Genomic DNA, 25,385 nt, shown 5'->3' on the forward strand with positions numbered 1-25,385 from the left:
CTGGAGATGCCATGGATTGAATTGTGTCCCCCCCGCCCCAAGTGTGTATCAACTTGGTTAGGCCATTTTGTGATGGTAATTTCATGTTGAGAGGATTAAGGTGGGATTGTTAACACCACCCTTACCCAGGTTACCTCCCTGATCCAAGGTAAAGGGAGCTTCCCTGGGGTGTGGCCTGCACCACCTTTTATGTCTCAAGCGATAAAAGGAAAGGGAAGCAAGCAGAGATTTGGGGACCTCACACCACCAAGAAAGCAGCACCAGGAGTAGAGCGTGTCCTTTGGACACAGGGTCCCTGCGTCTGAGAAGCTCCTCGACCAGGGGGCAATTGATGACAAGGACCTTCCTCTGGAGCTGAGAGAGAAAGCCTTCCCCTGGAGCCGACACCCTGAATTTGGACTTGTAATCTACTAGACTATGAGAGAGTAAATTTCTCTCTGTTAAAGCCATCCACTTGTGGTGTTCCTGTTATGGCAGCACTAGGTAACTAAGAGAGGAGATCCACATTTTTATCTCCCCAAAACACTCAGAGAAGGTCTGTTCCCAGAAATGTGGGTGTGGTGGGCTAAGGGGAGCACGGCTTTGAAGGCAAAGATAAAACTTCTGACAAACAACTCCCAAAGTGTTAGAAATTCTTGAAGGTGGCCTCCAGTAAACTCTGATTGGCTGGTGGACTCCATAAGAAGCCATTTAAAATTCTACCTTTTTATTCATTTAGGGCTAGTGGAATCCCTGGGTGGTGCAAATGGTTAATGGACCCACCCACTAATTGAAAGGTTGGAGGTTCGAGTCTACCCAGAGGTGCCTCACAAGAAAGGCCTGGCGACCTAGTTCTGAAAAATCAGCCATGAAAACCCTATGGAGCACAGTTCTGCTTTCACCATGACGTGGCAGAAATATGTGGTATAAGCCTGGCCCCACCTGACCACAGAGAAGCCATGGGCCATTTCCTGAGTCTCGATTTTCAAAACTAAGTAATTTAACTAGTGAGAATTTAAAGGCATTTTCTTTTAAACAAACAGTATTTTATAGAGCAAAAACCAAAATCTTAAGACTCCAAGCCCAGAGAAATGCTATTTTGCAATGCAGGCCCCTCTGAGTCTACCCCAGAGCCCTGGAGATACAGGCACTCTGCGCCTTAAACGCTCTGCCCAGCTCTTTGGAGGACACTGGACGGGCTGGGAGTGAAGCTGCACCGTGGGGAGAAGCAATGTGAGCAATGAGACGTGAGGGTTGGGGGCAGAGGGGAACAGGAGCAGTAGATATTCTGACAGCAAAGCTTGGAGCAGTTAAAGAGATGGAAGACAGCTGAGCAAGCCTGTTCTCTGGGAGGAAGCTACCGACACCCAAGATTTATCCCCAAGAGTTCTCAGCTGACCAGGATAAGAAAGCTTGCAGGACAACCAGCAACCAGTTGCCACAGAGTGGATTCTGACTCCTGGCGACTCCGTATGTGTCAGAGTAGAACTGTGCTCCACAGAGTTTTCAGTGGCTGATGTTTTGCAAGTAGATCACCAAGCCTTTCTCCTGAGGTGCCTCTGGGTGGACTTAAATCTTCAACCTTTTGGTTCTCAGCCAAGTGCACTAACCATTTGCCCTACTCAGGGGCCCCTTTCAGGACAAGGTACCCTTAGTCTTCCATCCCTCACTATTGGTATCCACGGTGAGGCCTATAGCTAGCTGCAGCATCCAAGAAGGACATTTTAGATAGGCTTATTTTCTTTAATTAAAAAAACATACAAACAAACAAACAAAAAAAACCACACTCAAATTAACTAGACTGCGAGAGTGCCTCAAAAGTCTTTATTCTTTTTTTAACCAGTACACTGCCTGGTACACAATGCCAGGCAGGCATTCAAAAAAAAATTTTTTTTTTTTTTTAAATACGCAATTTTAAATACTGGGAGGATTTTCTTTCAGTGTTTCAGAAAACAAGATTTTTCTTGGAAAAGATTTATTCCCCTGTGACTCTGGATAGCAGAGGTTTTACCCTAACTTTTTATAAGCTACCTCAGAGACAGGGCGACACCTCAGGTTAAACACATAAGTGCTTTGAAAGGGCAGTAAAAAACTCGAGTCAAGAGTTGTCGTAACTGCTGAGCAGACGGTGGCTTTCTGCAGCCCGGGGCAGCTTCATAGCATCCAGGGACACAGAGAATGTCTTCTGTGTCCCACCCCGCAGGACACAGCTGCTCTGGGTCATTCCCACAAGACTCCAGGCAGGAACCAGACCAACAGAGAAAGCTGGGAACATTTCCACCCCGCCCAGCCCTCACAGCAGCTTTGCCGAACCAGTACAGAACCAGTACTAGTGGTCTAGCTACTGATCACATTATCCTAGGAATGCCTGTGACATCTGTTCCCCCAAAGAGGGCAAGAGCGAACAGAAGCAGGCATTCCAGGCTATTGCCACAGGAGTGCCTTCTCCTCTCTTTCCACTCAATGACCTGGCATTCTATGTGCAGCACATGGATAGGGTTTTCACAAATTAAATTAGTTTCTCATAACACAATAAAACATCATTACATAAAATTCTCTTTAAAAAGTCTTTCCAACTCAATTCAATCCTCAAAATTAACTTACAAAATGTTGTGCAAAAAACACCGACCTCAAATAAACGGAAAAAAAAACAAAAATGGGAAGAGCTAAACTTAAAAAAAAAAAAATAGAAGTTAGAAATGCCAGCTGCACTTCAAAATATCCAGAGGATGAAATGCCCCCAGAAGGCTATTAGACACAGCCCCGGAGGCACAGCTGCATTTCCGGTGAGGTTTTCTGGGTTCAAAATTCACAGTGGATGCCGCCACTGAGGTCCTTCAGCACGCCTTCCCTGACCAGTCTGAGAAGGAACCTGGTCTCCGTCGTCACGTTATGCATGGTCTGGAAGTTCATGGCGGCCATGCACTGGTTGTCGAAATAGTGCAGAGGGGTCCTGGGCTGACTGAGGTCATACCCAAACCCCGCCACGCTGACTTCATCGCACAGATGCGTGGCTAAGATGACAGCGATGATGCCAATCGTGGGGACGTTCTGAAAAAGGGAGAAGACCAAAAAAACTCTTAGCACAATTCACTGCTTTCTAAGTATTGTACGCTCTATGCAAGTAATAAAAGCAGCTCTGGAGCTGCAGTTATTATTTTTTTCTGTTCCCTCATTTCGTCTCTCTCAGGTGCTACAGCCCTCAGCCCTTCACTGGGAAGCACTCTCCCTCAGCTCTCTCTGGGTTCACATAACTGCTCTTCTTCTTGACGTTTCAGGCCCATGGAGCAATCGCTCCCTTGGAGCCAACGGTTCCCATGGAGAAATAGTTCCCGTGGACGAATGGTTTCTGTGGAGGAAATGGTTCCCGTGGAGTAATGGCTCCCATGGAGGCAATGGTTCCCACAGAGGCAATGGCTTCCAGGGTTGCTAACCCCATGTATTCACCACCTTTTCCTTTCGCATGGGTCTGTAAGCAGTCCTTCCAACCAGCCCTTTAAACGTGCCTTCTGATCAGGGACAGATTACCCAATAAACAAGGTACGCAGAGCCCACCTGCGCCCGCTCACCAGTCTGTAGTGCACAATTTCACCTTGAGAAACAGGCACAATTGTGCACTACAGGGCAGCAACCAAATATGAGCAAGCCCGTGCACATCCTGCTCGCTGGTCAATCCGCTCCTGCTTCTGACTCCCAGCAATCTCCCCCCCGATATCCTGCGGTTATTTTTTAACTGAACATAGAGAATCACAGGATATTAAAGTCTGACTTCCCATCAAGTTAGGAATCTAAACTCTAAAACACAGTGGGTGATGTGAATACGTTTAACACCCCATCAGGAGGCAGCCTGAAAATGCTTCCTGTGCCAAGCTAAAATTTGTTCTTTCTAAAATTTCCACTCCCCCCGCCCTGGATCCTAAATATGATGTCCAGAATCACAAAACAAGCCCATGTTCTCTTTCACATGTACTTCTTCCTGAGACCCAAGTTTCTACGAGGTGTCCTCTGGGGTGGATGCCCGCAGGGCCTCAGCAGTCTTCCCAAGGGCGCTGTTTCGGGACCCCATCCCTCCGGGCTGTCTCCTGTGCATGAACTCTGTCTTGGTTTCCACTGGTGAAGACTGTACTCACGCCTACCTATAGTACATCAACGTATACCTCTGGGCCAACGTCACATGTATAGCTGCTAAGCCTGTTTCTTCTCACTCTCTATTTGGGCAAGTACGTTTTTAGACGCAAATATAGGACTCTCACATTTATCCCTTTCAAAGCGTATCCTACTGACTCTGGCCCAACATGACAAATGTCCAAATCACGCTGGGTTTGGGCTGTGCCACCCCTTCCTCATGTCTGTTATCCTGCCATGCCTCCTGCCATTTGCAAAATCTAGAATGGTGCTTTCTGGATCTCCACCCCAGCCCTGCTAGGTCAAAGACTATTCATATTTAAAACTGATGTATATTGCCACAGTATCCTCCAGAAAAAGCTCAGACTTATAACTTCACCTACATTCCTGCTGACCAAGGACATTATTAAGCTTTTAAATCTTCCCTAAGAAAAAAGGTAAAGTATGCCACTGTGGCTCCAATTTGCTTTTAATTGATTCTAGAAGTTGAACATTTTATCACACATTCCCTGGCCACACCTTCTTCGAATAGTTTTGGGAGAAACCTTGGCTCCTTTTATTTCCGTGCCCATTTTAACTCTCTCTTTTGTGAAATATCTGTTCATACTCTTTGCCCATTTGTTTAGTGACTCATCTTTTTCTTTCTGATTTAAGAAGAGTTTTTTGTGCTTGAAGAGTATTTACTCTGTCACATATATACTTAATTCTGTGTTCTGAGTGGTTTCTATGTTTTGCCATTCAGCAACTTCACATTTTATATAATTAAATCTGTTCCATTTTTTAAAGGTTACTTTCTAAATAAAATCTATCAACAAACAAACAAATGCACATTTGTCTGGGTTTAGAAAATACTAAGGAATTTAATAAAGAAACAGTGCAGTTTAAAAGACACAGAAATCGAAACTAACTTTTCAGACAAAGGTTAGACTGGACTATAAGACATAAAATATGATACTGGCTGGAGTGAGTTTCTTAGCTCAAGTAGACACATGAGACTGTGTGGGCAGCTCCTGTCTGGAGATGAGATGACAAGGCAGAGGCTGACAGGAGCTGGTTGAATGGACACAGGAAATACAGGGTGGAAAGGAGAAGTGTGCTGTCACATTATAAGGAGAGCAACGAGGGTTGTATAACAATGTGTGCATAAGTTTTTGTAGGAGAAACTAACTTGAATTGTAAACTTTCACTTAAAGCACGCACACACACAAAAAAGACCCAGTAATCAAGGTGTGGCAGGATCATGAGAGATTCTCAAGTCTATTTGTAGTGAAACCTCTTTACAATTTAAGAATCTTGCCAAATTCTGTTTAAATCCTTTAAAGAAAAGCATGTTAAAAGTGATATTAACAGATTAAAAGTTGTAAGTCCATGTTCTAAAGGGGTGAATCAGCCCCGTGTGTTCCCACGTGGGAGAGTGCGGCTAAGGAAAACTTGTGATGATTCCCACCATAAACCTAACGATCTCTGTTGAGAGGAAACCTTTGCTGCCTCCTGACTGGAAACCTGGCTCTGGAGAGGCTCCTACTTGGCCCTAGTGGCGCTCCACGGATGGAGAGGCAGGAAGGCAAGGGCAGAGCGCTGAGGAAAACGGCAACGTTGGCTCCCGAGGATCTGTGGGCACAAAGTCACTGGAAAATGAGCAAGGTCAGCCACCGAGACTGCTCTGGAGCCCCAAGGCAATCAAGCTGAGCACAGAAAGAGCTTCAACTAGGTGAGATGGGTCACAGTGAGCTGGGCATTCAAGCCTAAGGTGAGAGCCAGAAGTGGATTTAGCAGTGTCTGACCATAGAAAGAATCAGGTTTTTGTTCTGAAGGTGCCTAATTATATTTAAGACCCTGATGGCACAGTGGTTAAGAGCTACGGCTGCTAAAAGGTTGGCAGTTCGATTCCACTAGGCACTCCTTGGCAACTCTACGGGGCAGTCCTACTCTGTCGTATAGGGTCGCTAAGAGTCAGAATTGACTTGATGGCAACAGGTTTGGTTTTATTGTAATTATATTCGGGTGTTTGTTTTCCTTAATAACTGCAGCATTCCTTTTAACATCTATAAGTTGCTTTAAAGAATACTTTTTATTAAAAATTTGATTCATAGGGATAATAGAAGAGCCTGCCTTTTGGTTGACTACACCAAAGAGCCTAGCTCAGTGTTTGCTGCCCTGACCTGCACCTCTTGCTTAGAGATAGGTCAGGCTTCTGGTGTGAGCTGCTGGGCCCCACTGGACCCCACGTTTCAAAATCCCTTGCTTTTCTTCATATTTTAGAGTTCTGCTTAAATTTTTGTTTAAGAAAGATTTCCACTGTTTTTTTGAAAGTTTTAAAGACACGGGTCTAGCTATTCAGACCATGAAGCCATAGGTAATAAAGGGATCCCCAGCCACCTGGTGGCAGCACATGCTAATTGCAGGTAAAGAAGCTCTACAATTACCAGCCTATAGCGCACGGTTCAAGCTAGGATGCAAAATAAAGTCACCCAGGGAACTCCAAAAAATCTCAATGCACAGACCACAGCACAGACCCATTAAATCAGAACATCGGGGTGGGACCCAGGCATCAGCTGAAAAACACTCCTCTAGAAGGCTGACTATCATCATGTATAAAGTGACGATAAACATCAATGTTGTCTGGTCAGCTTAATAAGCGGCTCACGCAACTTAAATTAAAATGAAAGAACTTTTCAGACCCTCAAAGTGCCCTTCAGGGTCCTGCAGTGTTAGGCACCATCAAGTCCCACAGTAAGAATGCCTTAAATAAAATCTCAGTGGCATAAGTGTTCACCGTGCTTAATATATCAAAGGGTGACTCACAGGGGAACAGGCCAAGGAGACAATTAGGAAGCCTCCAGTCAGGGGGAGTGGTACCTACATGAGCAGCAGCTAACCGATGGCTAAGCATCCCCAAGGGAGATGTTTCTGGATATACAGTTGAGCCTAAGTGGAATTTGTACAGACGTTTCCCTTCAAACACAGAGAACAGTTAACTTTCAATAACAACAGAAATACCTTATCTCGGCCCCAGAACCTGTACCGTGGCTCCGAGTACTGAAGGATGTCAAAGGCAGTCTCTTTGATGATAACTGGATTCAAGATCCTGAAGTGTTTTGGATGTAGTGGGATTTTTTCCGCCACTTGCTTCCAAAAGAACAATCGCACCCAAAATGGCTAAGGGAGAAAGTGAGCAATGTTGAGAATTAGGGTGTTCAATAAAGTTGTCCTCTCAGCAGAGGGTGAGAACACAGACCCTGCTAACCTGGCCACTGCGTGGGCATGGTCCCACGGAGGCCTGGGTGTGGCATTCTGCATTGTCAGTTAGCCACTGTGTGGATTCTGCATTCTGTCAGTCAGCCACTGTGTGGGCATGGACCCACGGAGGCCTGGGTGTAGCATTCTGCGTTCTGTCAGTCAGCCACTGTGTGGGCATGGTCCCAGGGAGGCCTGGGTATAGCATTCTGCATTCTGTCAGTCAGCCACTGCGTGGGCATGGTCCCAGGGAGCCCTGGGTGTAGTATTCTGCATTCTGTCAGTCAGCCACTGTGTGGGCATTGTCCCACAGAGGCCTGGGTGTAGCATTCTGCATTGTCAGTTGGCCACTGTGTGGATTCTGCATTCTGTCAGTCAGCCACTGTGTGGGCATTGTCCCACAGAGGCCTGGGTGTAGCATTCTGCATTGTCAGTTAACCACTGTGTGGATTCTACATTCTGTCAGTCAGCCACTGCGTGGCCATGGTCCCAGGGAGGCCTGGGTGCGGCATTCTGCAGCAGAATCCTTGAGACCTAGGCAAACCCAGTACTCCAGCTCAAAAAAGTAATTCTGAAGGAGCTGATTTATAGAGGAGACACTGTACAAGAGAAGAGCTGTGGGGCCAGCTCTTGCTTGGGGAAGAAATTCCTCCTGAGATGGTACGCCTTTTTAGGGTCTAGAGCTATTACTGTCCAGAGAAGACCAAGCGTACGGGTCTAACTTCAAGGGTACTAAGAGCTGTCGGCACCCACCCTGACCAGGCCCCCATCCTGCCCCCATCTCCACTTACTCAGTTTCCTAGTCCCACCATGTCTCATGGTAACGGACTGTAAGTCATTTCATGTATGCCTCATCTTCTAACAAGAACAACTACCCAACAGAAAGTCCAGAAGACCCTGACAATCTGTAAAGAACCAAGCCTTGGAGATATAAATTCTCCCTCAGAGAGAGCTTATGTGAAAAGTCTAATAGCTCCCAGTATTTCTGCAGACAGCTAGTTCGTGCAGGTGTATATAAATGCGCACATACTCCTTGACAGTTGACTGCTGAAATTTATTTCCGTGTACCAGGTGGGACTACAAAGTTATGTGATCGATTACTATAAAGACAAACCAAAGGAATATGACCAGGTAAGGGCTCTCCCTTCACACTGGCCCCGGGAACACCATGCATTTATTCTAACAAGGGGACCACCTATTGGAGCATTTCTGGAGAATATTCAACAGAGATTTTATGCATATTCATTTTTTAATGTATTCTTATTGCTGTAAAAATATATATAGTGAAACCTGTGAAAGCTGAAACTTGACAGGACTGCCTTGTTTCTCCGAGTCTTGCAAGTTTTCCACCTTCTGACAGGGTGCAGTCTTTCCACTTTTCCATCACTCTCTATTAGCAGGAAATATTTGTGTTTTCCTTCTCTGACAGGTTTCCACCTTACACAGGTTCCAGCTTTTGCAGATTTTACTGTACATTTGCCAATTTAACATATTTTGCGTGTACCATTTAGTGACAGCGATTGCATTATGTGTGCAACCATCACCAATATCTTTATGTATATTCTTTTGAATATCCTTAATAATGGTATATTATTCATCCAAGAAATCTAATTTCTGGAAATAGCCAAAAGCCAAATAAGTTCAAGTCTGGTGAATACGGTAGGTGACCAATCCCAGTAACAGCAATTTTGGTCCCAAATTTGATATTCCCATTAAATAATCATCCCAGTGTTCACATGTGACTCACACTTCTCAGCAAGCAGTTCTGAAAGGTCTCTGCAAAGGACCCAGTTCTGGGAAAAGGTACTTCCTGATGGCGACCACTTTTTACTAAGACACAGGTGATAGCTGAATCTCTGGTGCTTACCAGGGTTTCATTCTTTATCATTGCTTGAAGCCAGATGAAGTCAACACTCTTAAATAAAACAGCAACAAACAAGTCATTGGAATAATACTCAAGGTCAGACAGGGGCGCACCCTCGGGGTAAGTCATCCTTATGGTAGTTTTATTTCCAACATGCTCTGAGTATCCCTGAACAGGTGCACTGTTTAACCTATTTAAACGAAAAACAAAGAGAAATTGACGAAGCAAGCCACCAACTACGTTCTCTCACCGTGCAACATCACCGCGTTGTATTCTCCATGTTGACTGAGGACTAGGAATGAGCACGTGGTGGGGGCCATCCCTTCCCAGGCCCTCCCGGGAGTGGCCGTGCCTCCCCAGCTGCCTCACCGGCCCTCACAGCTCTGCCCTTTCCTAGTGCTTGACAAATGCAGCCTTCAGTCCACGAGGGACATCGCATCTAGTCGCTAAATGTCAAGCGATTTCATCTAGTCCTGCTATTTTAAGCCAGTTCAAGCATACTGGGCTTTCTCTGGGCGCCAGTGAAGTTTCCTTGAAAGCTTCCCATTGTGCCCAGACAGTAATAGTTCCTGCCAGAATTTCAAAAGGTAATCAAAAGGAAAGCTTAGAAAGCAGGCCAGGCAGACACAAACAGCAGTTGTACACACCTAGGAGGATACTGGGCCTCAGGTTGACCTGGTCTAAAAGCAAGGATTGGGGCATTTAAAGCCCTTAGATCCATGATGGCTTTTCAAGGATGGTTGTTTTGAGGAAAACTTCTAAGGATTTTCCTAAAAGTCATGCTGCTCAGTTCTGAAAGCTCAAAAATTCTGTTGAGTTCTTCACCTGCATGTAGTCTTTCTTTTCTATCCCACTGTCACTTCCTCTCCTACGGCTCAAACACTCAATTCCTGGATTATTACAAGGTATTATCAGACGTGACCACTAAATGCAAAGGGTGATCCTCGAGCAGACTTTTTTCCTTTCTTTTTTTTAATAAAAGGACATGATCAGGATAACTGGTGAAATCTGAGTGAGGTCCATAGATCACAGTTACTGTTATCAGTGTGATGGCACCATCATCTTGACATCACACCCCCTTCCCAGCCAAGCGGGACTCCTCCCAGGTCTCCCGGCCTGCCTCCTCTCTGTAGGCCAAAACCCACCAGTGCTCAAATAAGGCCAGTGGAAAGCTGCCCTCCTCTTCAGCCCATGCTTCCCCCCCGTCTGGCCTCCCTGGTTTCTCACCACACCTCATCTCTTCCCGTATCCTACTCACTCCCGTTGGTGGGTGTGTTGCTCCTGTCCTGTCTCCCCCAGTGCTGCCTATGCACGGATCACTCAGCTCCTCACATAACATCAGGGAGGAGGTTATGGAAGCCTCAAACCCTTGCGTTTGAAATGCTGGGGTCTGGCCTGCAGGGTAGGCCCCTCGGTGCTCTGAGGCCCTGTCTATGGCACAGGGTAACAACGAGGGCTTCACCTCGCTGGCTTATTTTGAGCAATGAAAATATCTGAAGTGCCTGACGTGGTCTCTGGCACACAGTGAGTACCAATAAACGGCAATGGTCATAACCCTCTGAAGCCCTGGCACCCATTCCTGCCCTCACTTCACACCATCCTCTCCCTTGCCAGGGTGGCCTACGGCACCTTTTCACTCTGAAACTCAGTTCTTACCTGTTTCTTCTACCTCTTGGCCCTCAAGAAAACCTGATTCTTTCCCAGACACACCTTGCACTCTCTGCCCCCTCCTCCTGGGTCCCCACCTTCCTGTATGTTCTCTAAAAACAGCTGCTAATGTTTATTGAGCATTTACTACAAGCTTGACACTGTTCTGAGCACTTCACATTTGTTGACTCATTTTGTCTTCACAGTAACCCTATGAGATAGGTACTGTTACTGTCTCTACTTTACAGATGAGGAAACTGAGACAGAAGAAGGCAGGTAACTGGCCTGAGGTCACCTCTGCTGGGGCAAAAGCACAGTGTGGGCACATCATTGCTTTCAGGTTCAAAATGTTCATAATGGATCTTGTCATCCTCCCTCACCAACCAGGGATTTTTCTCAACTATTTCATTTTTGGAAAAAAAAAAAAAAAAATCTTGTCATCCTCCCTCACCAACCAGGGACTTTTCTCAACTATTTCATTTTTGGAAAAAAAAAAAATCTTGTCATCCTCCCTCACCAACCAGGGACTTTTCTCAACTATTTCATTTTTGGAAAAAAAGAAAAAAAACCCCTGGTGGCATAGTGGTTAAGTGCTATGGCTGCTAACCAAAGGGTTGGCAGTTCAAATCCACCAGGCGCTCCTTGGAAACTCTATGGGGCAGTTCTACTCTGTCCTATAGGGTCGCTATGAGTCGGAATCGACTCGATAGCAATGGGTTTTTTTTTTTTTTTTGTTATCTCATTTCTGACAGTGGCTCCACTAATGGATTAGACCCCAGATTAGAAATCTTGGTGTTCTCTGATGTTAATTGTCACACTGTCGGAAAGTAAAATTTACTTTTAATTATAGTTCTCAGATTCAGCCTTTGGTTGCCATTTCCTCCTTCTCTGTGTCACACCGGGCCCACACACCTCATGGCCTCATTACTGCCACCTCTGAACTCAGGCCCCCACACCTAGTCTCTCCTGCCCTCTATCAAACCCACATACTATTGCCTAGAATATTACGGCCCAATTTTCATCACGCTCCTGGCTCTTCACACCCTTCAGATAAGAACTATCTTCTTGGGAGACAAGTCGCTAAAATGTATCAAGAGCCTTAAAAATATCCAAATATTTTTAAAACAACTCTATCTCTAGGAATTTCTCTAATAACCAGAGATTTACATTTTCACAATAAAAAAGAAATTAAAAACATTTTTAATGTCCAGCAATAGGAGAATGGCTGAATAACTTATGATATACCTTCATATAAAAGAATAATAAAAAAAAAAGAATACTATACACTAAAGTTAGATTTCCAAAGAATACAGGTAGTCCCTGACTTACAACGAGGTTCCATTCCCGTGAATCCGTCGTAAGTCAGTTCTGATGTAACTCAAATACCTCATTTTTTTTTTTTTAAGTGTTCACTATTGTTGCCCTTTATTATTGGTATCTTTATAAACCCAATCTTTGAACATCTAAGAGTGAACATCAGTAAATTACGGGCTGCAACACTGTATGTAGTACAGATTACTAACAATAACCAAAACGAAAAACCAAACTCAGAGCCGTCGAGTCGATTCTGACTCATATCGACCCTATAGGACAGAGTAGAACTGCCCCATAAGAGTTTCCAAGGAGCGCCTGGCAGATTTGAACTGCTGACCCTTTGGTTAGCAGCCATAGCACTTAACCACTACACCACCAGGGTTTCCTACTAACAATAAGATGTGCAAAAAAAAAAAAAAAACCAAAAATGGACAGTCAAAACCAGGGTTCATCGTAATTCGAATACATCATAAGTTGGGGACTACCTGTATTTAATAACTTAGAAACTGTTCGTAACATTAAGTTCATATATAAAACAAATACTCTGTAAAAGTACAAATGACCTCATGGGTATGTGTGCAGGACAAAACTGGAAAAAAAAAAACGCAACAAATTAATGATGACTGATTATTTGTGCTATGAGTGGTTTACGTTTTCCTTATATTCTTCTATATTTTCCCAATCTCTACAATGAACGTAGTTTACTTTTGTAATCAAGAAAACAATTTTTAACCAGCCAAACCAAAAGGAATCTGTTGTGCTGAATGCAAATTCCTCTGTGTTGATTTCTGTATCCCAGCTGGCAGTGCCTGCCGGGGCTCCCCAGCACCAACCCCCTGTTCCCAGAAGCCAGGTGTCCCTGACTCAGTTCTCATGTGTTGTCGTCTTGCCTCTGCCTAGCACAGCCTTCCTCCTTTGCTGACTTACCTAAACCTACCCATCCTTCAAAACCCCACCTTCTCTGAAAAGGTTCGCCAATCCTACAGTCCACTGCACAATCCTTAAACCTAGGGTCAGCGTAGCAGTTTGGGGTAACCAATCCTTTCATTTTTTTGGTCCTAACGTCTCAAATACTGAGTAGGCAGCACTTCCTATATCACTCATCATACCTGGTACTGCCCTGGTCACAGAGCAGTGAATTTAATTCTAGAACGGAAAGGTTGGCTTTGAAAGCAATGTACCTTATCACAACATCAAACTGGTTCAGGGCATGGCCCAGTTCTAGTCCGTGAAGTATTCCACCACTTCCGATAACCACACAACGCTTACATCTCTTGGCTTCCAGGTGTTCAGGAAAGTCATGGGCAGGCAAAAGTTCCAAGAGGGTCTGGACTTTACTGGAGAACTTTCGAAATCCAAAAGGAGGGTCATACTTGTACTCGGCTTCATTCATGGTGGTGGTCGGCTTCACAAAGGGCAGCAGGTCCCTGCTGTACCTGCCCTCAAACAACCGAACCATGGATGTCCTCGCAAACTTGGGACGACACTCCTTTTGCAAGATTTGTTGTGCGTACCTCTGAGCTCTCTGGAATGGAATCACACAATCTGAGTTTAAGAAACTCTCAGGCATTAGAAGTACGTGTTTTTACATAAATAACGTGTGCCCCCTGCAACTGTTTGCTGGCCGTGCCCTTCCTCCCTCCACGAGGCACCCTCACAGCGCCACCTGCCAATCCTCTTCCACAGGTTGCTGTAAAAAAAAATTACTTACAAAAATATCTCGTGGGGGAGGGCATGGCAAACAAATGCAGGAGGTGCACGTTGTTTGTGTGAAAATGTGGTACACTCCGTAGATGACATTTTGCCCTGTGATGTCTGACACAGCTCCCTTGTCATTCAATAAACATTTGTTTTTTAGAGTTAATTTATGCTCAGAAACTTGAAAAACCAAACCTGGGAGAATTATATGACAGGCAGATAAACTTAACAAGGCTATTTCATCACTGAAGTAAAGAAGGAAGACTCCCCACCCCTGCCACCTCCCTTAGCTCAATCTTATCCAAATAAACTTGTGGTAAAAAAAAAAAAGTCTACTTTGAGGTGTTTCAGGTTTCAGGCTCCTCCTATCTAGCAGGATGAGAAAGAGGCTCATTTATCAGTCTAGCATGAAGATAACCTTAAACGTAACCAGCGAATAATATCATATCAACGTAGAAGTTCAGCTGGTTCCACACACAATTCTCCCAGCAGAATGATGCTTTGCGTCACCACGGAACAGCTGTTGAACTCAAAGGACGCCAGCACAGCCAAATGAGGCAATCTGTGGAGGATGCAGGACTAATGCCCCTTCACCCCCGTCTTCCTCTCGCCTGCTTAGCCAAATGCAGCCTCAGAGCTGCTTGCTAAATTGTTCTCCCTAATCACGTTATTGTGCTTTTTCTCCCTGCCTCCAGATTCAGCCACCCTGGTTCTTCCTTACACCAACTCCCATGGAGCTACCTTTGTGTGACTGTGCGTGTGTGTGTGTCTCTGTGTGTCTCTGTGTGTCTCTGTGTGTGTGTGTGCCTGTAGTCCTATATTGATTGGAATACTTATTTTTAGGAATGTAACATGTGTTTTAAGCTGTGCCTGTTTATTATGAAAACCAGTTAAACCAGTTGCTGCTGAGTTTCAACTCCGGCTCATAGCGACCCCGTGTATGTCAGAGAATTGTGCTCCAGAGGGTGTTCGGCGGGTGATTGTTTGGAAATAGATCCCCACACCTGTCTTCCAAGGTGCCTCTGGGTGGACTTGAACCTTCAACCTTTTGGTTAGGAGCTGAGCGCATTAACCATCACCCTGTTTATTATGAGGATTATTATTATTATATAATTTTAATGTTTGCTCCAACCGTATTTTTCCTCAAAGCCTTGTTATTTATGACGTAATTTTTGTATAATACTTAAAAAAAAAAAAAAACTCATTAAGTAGAATCTTTTTTTTCTTTCTTTTTAATTATAGCTTCAAAACGTTCCTGGCACCTATGAAGAGCTCGTTGCTGACATGCTGAGGATCGAGCCCCATTTCTGAAAAGAGGAGCTGATAGTGAGTCTCAGAGATGATGCTGCAGACACGATGATTAGCCACTGTCTCGGGTCACCCTCACAGCACCTATGGTACCTGGCATGACCTTCGTTAGTATCATCACTTTGTGGGCTCAAGGTGCCATAACCGGGCTGAGCTGGTATATTAACCCTGGCTTGACTGCTTCCCAAACTCCTGAAAACAGCTGCCTCTGCCTACAGAAAACAGCACACAAATGATAATACAACCATTTGTGATCAAAAGAGGGCAAAATATAGAGCAGAATTTACAATTTTCATGGAATCCAGACTTTCTGGAACCACTGAGGATGGATGAACCCCTGAAACTATCGCCCTGAGATAATCTTTAAAACCTTAAACCAAATATATCCCTTGAAGTCTTCTTTAAACCTAACAATAAAAAAAATAGCTTAGCTTAATTAGTAAAGAATGTCTGCCTTGAGTATTGTGCTCTTTTAAAGAACTACATGTATGGGATTCAAATTAACAACATGGAGGTTAGATAGGAAGCTTAGGGGGCAGTGAGTTTACGTTAATGGGGGTGGATCAGTGTGGAAAAGGAGGGTGAGAATGGTTGCACAACTTGAAGACTGTAATCAATGTCATTGAATTGTACATGTAGAAGTTGTTAAATTGGTATATGTTCTGCCGTGTGTATCTTCAACAACAAAAATAAAGTGTTAAAAAAACAACAAAACAACCGTTTGAATGCTAATCAGCATCTTTAAGAGGAATCAGTGGGAGAGCCAAGTGAGTTGGTGAGTTGGCCCTGACCCTGGGCTGTCTCTGAAGGAGGGCTCACTCCTGCCCGGACGCCAGCAGGTGATGTTCTGTACCTGACGTCACACTGGTGAAGGCAAGACAAAGAGAGGTGTCTCAAAGCCTAGACCTGAAGGTTATGGACGGCAACTTTCCAAGAGCAAAGAGTCTACCTTCACTGTATAACGACTCCAAGCACCTAGTTCTACGAATCTCCTAGAATGGAAATGAACGTCTCAGAAGTGCCAAGAGAGACCTCAAGAAGGTTAGGGACAGGATCAAGGCTTGGAAGAGGGAAGCGACCAAGGTAGAAATGTGTGTGCAACTCTCTGGGGCTGCCAAAATCTCTCTTTAGAAGTTTCATTTGGGAAGGAGTCAAATTTCGCTCCATTTCCATTCTGGCAAAGAGTTCAATTTCAGGCTTCAGACTTAATTTTCTTGACCGTCAGCAGAGCACCTGGCTTAGTAATCGGCTGCTAACTGTAACCCCTAATGTGCGTGAGTCACAGTGGGGGGCAATAAGTAAATCCCAAGTGTCCCACCTGCCCATCTAAAGCCACAGTGATTCCTTTTCTCTTTCGTCTCACTTGTTAAAAATGTGTAACAAGCTCTGAGACAGCCCCCGGATAACTTTTTCAAATGCCTCAACCTCTCTCTTGAACATGTTGCCTGTGGTTTAAAACCCATTAAACCAAACCCATTGCCATGGAGTCATTTCTGATTCATAGCGGCCCTACAGAGTAGAATTGCCCCCTAGGGTTTCCAAGGCTGTAAATCCTTACAGAAGCTGACCGCCACATCTCTCTCCTGAGGAGTGGCTGGTGGATTAGCAATCAAGCGCTTAACCAGTATGTTACCAGGGCTCCCTTCTGTGGTTCAAAGCTCAGAAGAATAGTGCCCCAGGAGGAGAACCACATCTTAAGGAGCTGGCATGAAGACATGAAGCACTGAGATGTAGTTTCTGTAACAGAAATATCACAAATGTATTTCTTTACACTTTAACGAATAGAAATTTATTTTCTCATGGCACAGACGGCTGCTGTTGTTCCTGTTAGGTGCCATTGAGTCAGTTCGGACTCACAGTGACCCTATGTACTACAGTACACTGCTCGGTCCGGCTCCATCCTCACAATCATTGTTATCTTTGAGCCCACTGTTGCAGCCATTGTGTCAGTCCATCTCGCTAAGGGTCTTCTGCTTTTTGCTGACCCTCTACTTTACCAAGCATGATGTCCTTCTCCAGAGACTGGTCCCTCCTGATAACATGTCCAAAGTACACGAGATGAAGTCTTGCCATCTTTGCTTCTAAGGAGCATTCTGGCTATACTTCTTCCAAGACAGATTTGTTCATTCTTCTGGTGGTGCATGATATATTCAATATTCTTCTCCAAAACCATAATTCAAAGGCATCAATTCTTCTTCTGTTTTCCTTATTCACTGTCCAGTTTTGACACGCATATGAGGCAATTGAGAATGCCATGGCTTTGGTCAAGCACACCTTGGTCCTCAAAGTGACATCTTTGCTTTTTAACACTTTAAAGAAATCTTTCGCAGCAGATCTGCCCAATGCAATACATCGCTAATTTCTTGACTGCTGCTTCCATGGGTATGGATTGTGGATCCAAGTCAAGTGAAATCCTTGACAACTTCAATCTTTTCTCTGTTTATCATGATGTTATTTATTGGTCCAGTTGTGAGGATTCTTGTTTTATGTTGAGGTGTAACCCATACTGAAGGCTGTAGTCTTTGATCTTCATCAGTTAGTGCTTCAAGTCCTCTTCACTTTCAGCAAGCAAGGTTGTGTCATGTGCATATCACAGGTAGTTAATGAGTTTTCCTCCAATACTGATGCCGCATTCTTCTTCATATAGTCCAGCTTCTTGGATTATTTGCACAGGAGGCTAGAAGTTCGAATTCAAGATGCTAACTAGAGGAGAAAGCTCCCTCTCTGTTGGCTGTGGGGGGAAAATCCTTGTTTCAGCTTCTGTAACCCTGGGGTTCCATGGTTCCATGGCACCTATCTTTCCCCGATTTGTGCCTAATTGCTTTAGTGCCCAATCTGTTCTTTTTATATCTCAAAAGTGATTAGGTTTAAGGCATACCCTGTACTGATATGGCCTCATAGACGTAACAAAGAAAACCCTGTTCCCAAATGGGATTACATCCACAGGTATAGAGGTTACGATTTACAACATATATTTCTGGAGGACGCAATTCAATCCATAACACATCATGATACCCTGCTCTCTGCTGCAGACAGCTCCAAAGTTGGAGGTAAGAGGCCAAGCAAAGAAGGACTCAGAGGCGTCCTTCAGGGACTGAATGGCGTTCACTCAGGGGGACGCCTACAGGAGGCAGAGGGCTGGTGTTCTGTCCTGCTCAGAAGATACAAGAGCTTCCAATTCTCATGTCAAGGAATGGAAATAAAAGCTTCAGTTTTAAGTCTTCCAGGCTGAGCTTTGCTGGCTGCCCACAATTAAGAATAGACACCTGGTAGTTCCAATTCTCAGTGATGTGGTGGTTTGCCATGGAAAACCACAAACGTTAAAATTCACTAAAGGGTTTTAAACAGTTACATCTGAATCGCACTTTCAAAGTGTCCAAGTGTTCTTTCAGAGACTACTGTTACTGTTTTAAAAAACTGGCAGGTTAAGTGACATCTTTAAATAGAAAATGTAAAACTCACACACACCTGACATGGCCACACTTCCTCTTCCGGTATTAACACAGGTCAACTGCAGCCAGACAAAAGCTCAAGAGTCAAAGAGGCCTGAGCAGGGTCCCACTGACGGCTCAAGCTATTGGGCTGCACACTCCTAATTCCACCATACAATGAGCCCTGAGGGTGCAATGGGTAAGCACTCAGCTGATAACCCAAAGGTTGGTGGTTCAAAACCACCCAGTGGCTCCACAGTATAAAGATCTGGCAATCTGCTCCTGTAAAGATTACAGCCTTGGAAACCCTATGGAGCACTTTCCTATAGGGTCACTGTGGGTCAGAATCTACTCTATGGCAACTGGTCTGGGTTTATGTTTTGTTTTATTTAATTCTACCATAGGCATAGCAGGTTTCCACTTTCTACTTTATTGTTTTCTGAACTAACGTTTTTACTAACATGTTCTACCTGTATAACTACCCCCATTCCTCCCTCTCTCTTCCTCCGCCCCCCTCACACACAAAAATTACAATGAATTTCTACTTTATCACTTCTGTATTATTTGAATTTTAGGGTGTTATTTTTATCACCGGAAAAATAAAGAGCTTTTTAAAAGCTTGTAGCTTTGAGACCCTTTTCTACACACACATCCATCATAATTCAATAATTCACCAAGTGCTTCTGGTGGTCAGGATCAAATCTCCACCGAGAGATGGGAGACAGGCTTCTCTCTGTAAGGAGCTCACCAACCATTCAGAGCATGAGGCCACACAGGCAGGCATCCTCAACCATTCTGGGAACTTGAGAGAAGGCTCCGTTCCTTCATTAACAATGTACAACCAGGGATCAAATCAAGGAGCTGCTTAGTGTGGTATTCAAGGCTTTTCACTATCTGCCCTCGTATTTTCAGTCTCATACCCTGCTATTCCCCACCCCAAATTCTCAGGGATATCTATCTCTTGCTGTTCCCCTAATTGTAAAGCCCTTTGAGACCTGGGCTTTTACATACACTGCTGCCTCCGCCTGGAGTTAAGTAGGACATTCTGTAGGGACACTTTGAAAAGTGAGGCATTTTGATCTCTTCAAAACATAGTTACTTAAAAAAAAAAAAAAGTCCCCAAAACAGGAGAGGAAGCAAATAACCCAAATAAGAAATTAGATGGGCAATATCATAACAGACCCAAATGAAATTAAATGAATCGTAACAGAATACTACGAAAAATTGTACTCCAACAAATTTGAAAACCTAGAAGAAATGGATAAATTTCTAGAAACACACTACGTACCTAAACTAACATAAACCGAGTTAGAAAAACCAAATAAACCTTTAATAAAAGAAGAGATTAAAGAGGTAATTAAAAAACTCCCGACAAAAAAAAAAAAAAAGCCCTGGCCCTGACGGCTTCACTGGAGAATTCTACCAAACTTTCAGAGAAGAGTTAACACCACTATTACTAAAGCTATTTCAGAGCATAGAAAAGGATAGAATACTCCCGAATTCATCCTATGAACCCAGCATAACCCTGATACCAAAACCAGGTGAAGACATCACAAAAAAAGAAAATTACAGACCAATATCCCTCATGAACACAGACCAAAAAATTCTCAACAAAATTCTAGCCAATAGAATTAAACAACATATCAAAAAAAATGATTCATCATGACCAAGTGGGATTCATACCAGGTATGCAAGGATGGTTCAGCATTAGAAAAATAACCAATATAATCCATCACATAAATAAAACAAAAGAACCACATGATCTTACCAATTGATGCAGAAAAGGCATTTGAGAAAGTCCAACGCCCATTCATGATAAAAACTCTAAGCAAAATAGGAATAGAAGGAAAATTTCTCAAAATAATAAAGGGCATTTATACAAAGGACACAGTCAAAATCATCCTAAATGGAGACAGTCAGAAAGCATTCCCCTTGAGAAGGGGAATGACATGGATGTCCTTTATCACCACTCTTATTCAACATGGTGCTGGAGGTCCTAGCCAAAGCAATTAGGCTAGATAAAGAAATAAAGGGCATCCAGGTTGGTAAGGAAGAAGTAGAAGTGCTCCTATCTGCAGGTGATATGATCTTATACACAGAAAACCCCAAAGAATCCACAGGGAAACTACTGGAACTAATAGAAGAATTCAGCAAAGTATCAGGATATGGATAAACATACAAGAGTCAGTTGGATTCCTCTACACCAAATAGAGAATTTCGAAGAGGAAATCACCAAATCAATACCATTACAATAGCCCCCGAGAAAATACTTAGAAATAAATCTAACCAGAGATGTAAAAGACCTATACAAAGAAAACTACATGACACTAGTACAAGAAACCAAGAGAGACCTAAGTAAGTGGAAAATCATACCTTGCCCGTGGATGGGAAGACTCCACACTGTGAAAATGTCTATTTTACCCAAAGCGATCTACAAATACAATGCAATCCCGATCCAAATTTTTTAACGAAATGCAGAAAGAAATCACCCACTTCATATGGAAAGGGAAGAGGTCCCAGTAAGTAAAGCATTACTGAAGAAGAACAAAGTGGGAGAGCTCACACTACCTGATTTTAGAACCTATTATACCACCACAGTAGTCAAAACAGCCTGGTACTGGTACAACAACAGAAACATACAGCAATGGAACAGAACTGAGAGTCCAGGCATAAATTCATCTACCTATGAGCAGCTGATATTTGACAAAGGCCCAAAGTCTGCTAACTGGGGAAGACAGTCTCAACAAATATTGCTGGCGTAACTGAATATCTGTCCACAAAAAAATGAAACAAGACCCATACCTTGCACCATGTTCAAAAACTAACTTGAAATGTATCAAAGGCCTAAATATAAAACCTAAAATGATAAAGATCATGGAAGAAAAAATAGGGACAACGCTAGGAGCCCCAATACATGGCATAAACAGAATACAAAACATTACTAACAATGCACAAACACCAGCAGAGAAACTAGATAACTAAGAGCTCCTAAAATTCAAACACCTCTGCTCATCCAAAGACTTCATCAAAGAGTAAAAAGACAACCTAGGAAAAAATTTTTGGTTACAACATATCTGATTAGGGTCTAATCTCTAAAATATACAAGCTACTGCAAAACCTCAATAACAAAAAGACAACGCAACTAAAAAATGGGCAAAGAATATGAACAGGCACTTCACCAAAGACATTCAGGTTGCTAACAGATACATGAGGAAATGCTCAGGATCATTAGCCATTAGAGAAATGCAAATCAAAACTACAGTGAGATACCATCTCACCCCAACAAGGCTAGCATTAATCCAAAAAACACAAAATAATAAATGTTGGAGAGCTTGTAGGGAGATTGGGACACTTACACACTGCTGATGGGAATGTAAAATGGTACAACCACTTTGGAAAACGGTTTGATGCTTCATAAAAAAGCTAGAAATAGAAGTACCACATGATCCAGCAATTTCACTTTCTGGAAAATATCCTAGAGAAATAAGAGCCATCACACAAATAGATGTATACACACCCATGTTCATTGCAGCACTGTTCACAATAGCAAAAAGATGGAAACAACCTAGGTGCCCATCAACAGACAAATGGATAAACAAACTATGGTACATACACACAATGGAATACTATGCAACGATAAAGAACAATGAGGAATCCACAAAACATCTCAAACATGGATGAATCTGGAAGGCATTATACTGAGTGAAATTAGTCGCAAAAGGACAAATATTATACAAGATCACTATTATAAGAACTCAAGAAAAGGTTTAAACACAGAAGAAAACATTCTTTGATGGTTATGAGGGTGGGAGGAAGGGGAGAGGGGAATTCACTAGCAAGACAGTAGATAAGAATTATCTTAGGTGAAGGGAAGGACAACACACAATATACAGGAAGTCAGCACAACTGGACTAAACCAAAAGCTAAGAAGTTTCCTGAACACAACCAAACACTTCGAGTGACAGAGTAGCAGAGATGGGGGTCTGGGGACCATAGTTTCAGGGGACATCTAGGTCAACTGGCACAACAAAGCTTATTAAGAAAATGCTCTGTATACCACTATGGTGAGTGGTGTCTGGTGTCTTCAAAGCTTTTGAGCAGCCATCTTAGATGCATCAATTGGTCCCAGCCTACCTGGAGTAAAGGAGAATGAAGAACACCAAAGACACAAGGAAAATATTAGCTCAAGAGACAAAAGGGCCACATAAACCAAGGCTCAATCAGCCTGAGACCAGAAGAACTAGATGGTGCCTGGTTACCACCAACAACTGCCCTGACAGGGAACACAACAGAGAGTCCCTGAGGGAGCAGGAGAAAAGTGTGATGCAGAACTCAAATTCATGTAAGAAGACCAGACTTAATGGTCTGACTGAGACTAGAGGAACCCCCAAAGACATGGTTCCTGGGCTCTCTGTTAACCCAGAACTAAAACCATTCCTGAAGCCAACTCAGACTGGACTATAAAACATAAAATAATACTCGTGGAGAGTATGCTTCTTAGTTCAAGTAGATACTCGAGACTAAATGGGCCACTCCTGTCTGGAGGTGGGATGAGAAGGCAGAAAGGGACAGGAGCTGGTTGAAGGGACACAAGAAACCCGGGGTGGAAAGGGGGAGTGCACTCTCACATTACAGGGATTGCAACTAGGGTCACCTAACAATATGTGTGTAAATTTTTTATGAGAAATTAACTTGGGCTGTCAACTGTCACCTGATGCACAATAATAATAATAAAAAAAGTTACAAGTACAGGCAGTCCCCGATGTACGATGTATTCAAGTTACGATGAACTGCGCTTTCAACTGTCCTTTTTTTCTTTTTTGAACATCTTATCATTATAATAAAATAAGATAACAACATAATAAAGGATGCCCCTAATTCCACCATGGGTATAGCAGGCTTTCACTTTCTACTTTATTAATTTCTGAACTGGCTGAGACTTTTATAAACATGTTCTGTGTAAGTCCCCTCCTGGGGACCAGTGGTGCAGTGGTTAAGAGCTCAGCTGCTAACCAAAAGGTCGGCAGTTTGAATCCACCAGCTGCTCCTTGGAAACCCTGTGGGGGCAGCTCCACTCTGACCTACAGGGTTGCTCTGGGTCAGAACTGACTTGACGGCAGTGGTTTTGGTTTGTCCCTGGGTTAGAACGAGATCCGTTCCTAAGTCTGTCTTTAAGTCGAACCTGTAGGTAAGTTAGAACAGGTACATATGGTTCTGATTTAGTGTCAGTCAAATATTTGTCTCAGTGTATAATATACATTTTATCTTTATATGCATATAAAACACTTAAGAAACACCTCCAACTACACTAAAACATCTTAAACATAATAAAATAGCACATCGTAATACTGTAACCGCATACGGTTCTGTACTGAAAAGAAAGAGAATCTGTGTATATGTATGGGTACAGGTATAAAACCCAAACCAAACCCACCGCTGTTGAGTTGACAAAATTGTTGCTTGACTCTTCCACAAGAGCTCACATCTCTCCTGGGTAAACTGGACTCAAGGGCAATTATCCAGCGCAGTTGGTGAGATGGTTTAAAAAGAAAAAACAGTTGCCACTGAATCAATTCTGGCGACAACCTCCTGTGTGTCTGGGTAGAACTGCTCCATGGGATTTTCAACAGCTGTGATTTTCAAGAAGTAGGTCACCAGGCCTTTCTTCTGAGGCACGTCTGGGTGGATTCCAACTACCAACCTTTTGGTTAGTAGCCGAGTGCTTACCCATTTGCACCACCCAGGACAACTGTGACATGGTCAGTGGTGTGCTTATTCAAGTGGACAGAGGAAAGAAGAGGCAGAGCATGCAGACATGCAGCAAAGAAACCAAGAGGTCATGGCATATCAGTAAGTCACAAGAGTGTCATCATTTTAGGCCTTCCCCTAGGAGACAAAAAACAGACAGGATGTCTAAAAACTCTATCCAAGACAGCTGGGGAGGGCCTTGAAACTTAAAGGGACATCTGCACAGTCACGCCGATCGGGAGGGGAGGGAAAGTCCAAGCAGGGGACACTGGGCACAGCCTGGCCACCAAAGCAGATGTGTCAATGCTGATGAGGTGAAATGAGTCAGTGAACATCTGAGGGCAGATACTTCGAGGAAAGGGGTACTCGGGGCCAGCAAGACCCCTCACACAGCAGTCCTGCCAGGGCCAAGCCTGTGCATTTACTGACTAGGCTCTTTTCATTCACTTGTTTATAACTGTCTGCACCACAAAAGATCTGAGGCACTTAAATGATATACAGACTGAAGCAGAAACTTGTGGATAAAAATCAGGTCTAGAAAAGGACGTCTGTGTATATTATCTTACTGAACTTCTATGCCTACTCCATTACACAGGTGCTGTTATCTACATTTCACAGATTAGAAAACTAGGGATCAAAACAAGTAACTTGCCTAAGGTCTCATTGTTACTAACAGGCATTCAGATTTGAATTGAGGGCTGCATGATTCAAAATGTTAAGCTCTTTCCTCTTGGCACCATGCTGGCTATAACTTCTGGCCCCTCCATGTGGGCACTCCTGACCCAGAAGTACTGGTGCCGAGCTCAGACTCTGAAGCCACACCATTGAGTTCAAGTCCTGGCTCCACCACTTTCTAGCAAAGGTGACCTTGTGCAAGTAACCCAATCTCCTCAGTTTCCTCACCTGTAAAATGGGGATAACAACTGTACCTACATCCCCAGGGCTGTTAAAAGGGTAAATGAGTTACCGTTGCTAAAGCACTGTCAGAACAGATCCTGACGTACAGTTAGCACTACTGTTACCTAGATGTAAAC

The 25,385-nt window shown here is 43.6% G+C and overlaps 1 protein-coding gene across 4 annotated transcripts in view; it reads right to left on the reverse strand.

The window, feature by feature from the left end:
• Positions 1-1,771: 1,771 nt before the first annotated feature.
• Positions 1,772-25,385, reverse strand: part of ST3GAL5 (ST3 beta-galactoside alpha-2,3-sialyltransferase 5) — a 67,013-nt gene continuing 43,399 nt past the window's right edge. For all 4 annotated transcript variants that reach the window (XM_003420406.4, XM_064268807.1, XM_064268809.1 and 1 more), the window contains 4 exons: positions 13,348-13,691; positions 9,209-9,395; positions 7,105-7,263; positions 1,772-3,030 (listed from right to left, as the gene is read on the reverse strand). In XM_003420406.4, the coding sequence (XP_003420454.2) occupies positions 2,782-3,030; positions 7,105-7,263; positions 9,209-9,395; positions 13,348-13,691 (939 nt within the window). In that variant the 3' untranslated portion in view covers positions 1,772-2,781. The remainder of the gene's footprint in view (positions 3,031-7,104; positions 7,264-9,208; positions 9,396-13,347; positions 13,692-25,385) is intronic.

The sequence above is a fragment of the Loxodonta africana genome, chromosome 15 (assembly GCF_030014295.1).
Source record: "Loxodonta africana isolate mLoxAfr1 chromosome 15, mLoxAfr1.hap2, whole genome shotgun sequence".
NCBI classification, from domain to species: domain Eukaryota; kingdom Metazoa; phylum Chordata; class Mammalia; order Proboscidea; family Elephantidae; genus Loxodonta; species Loxodonta africana.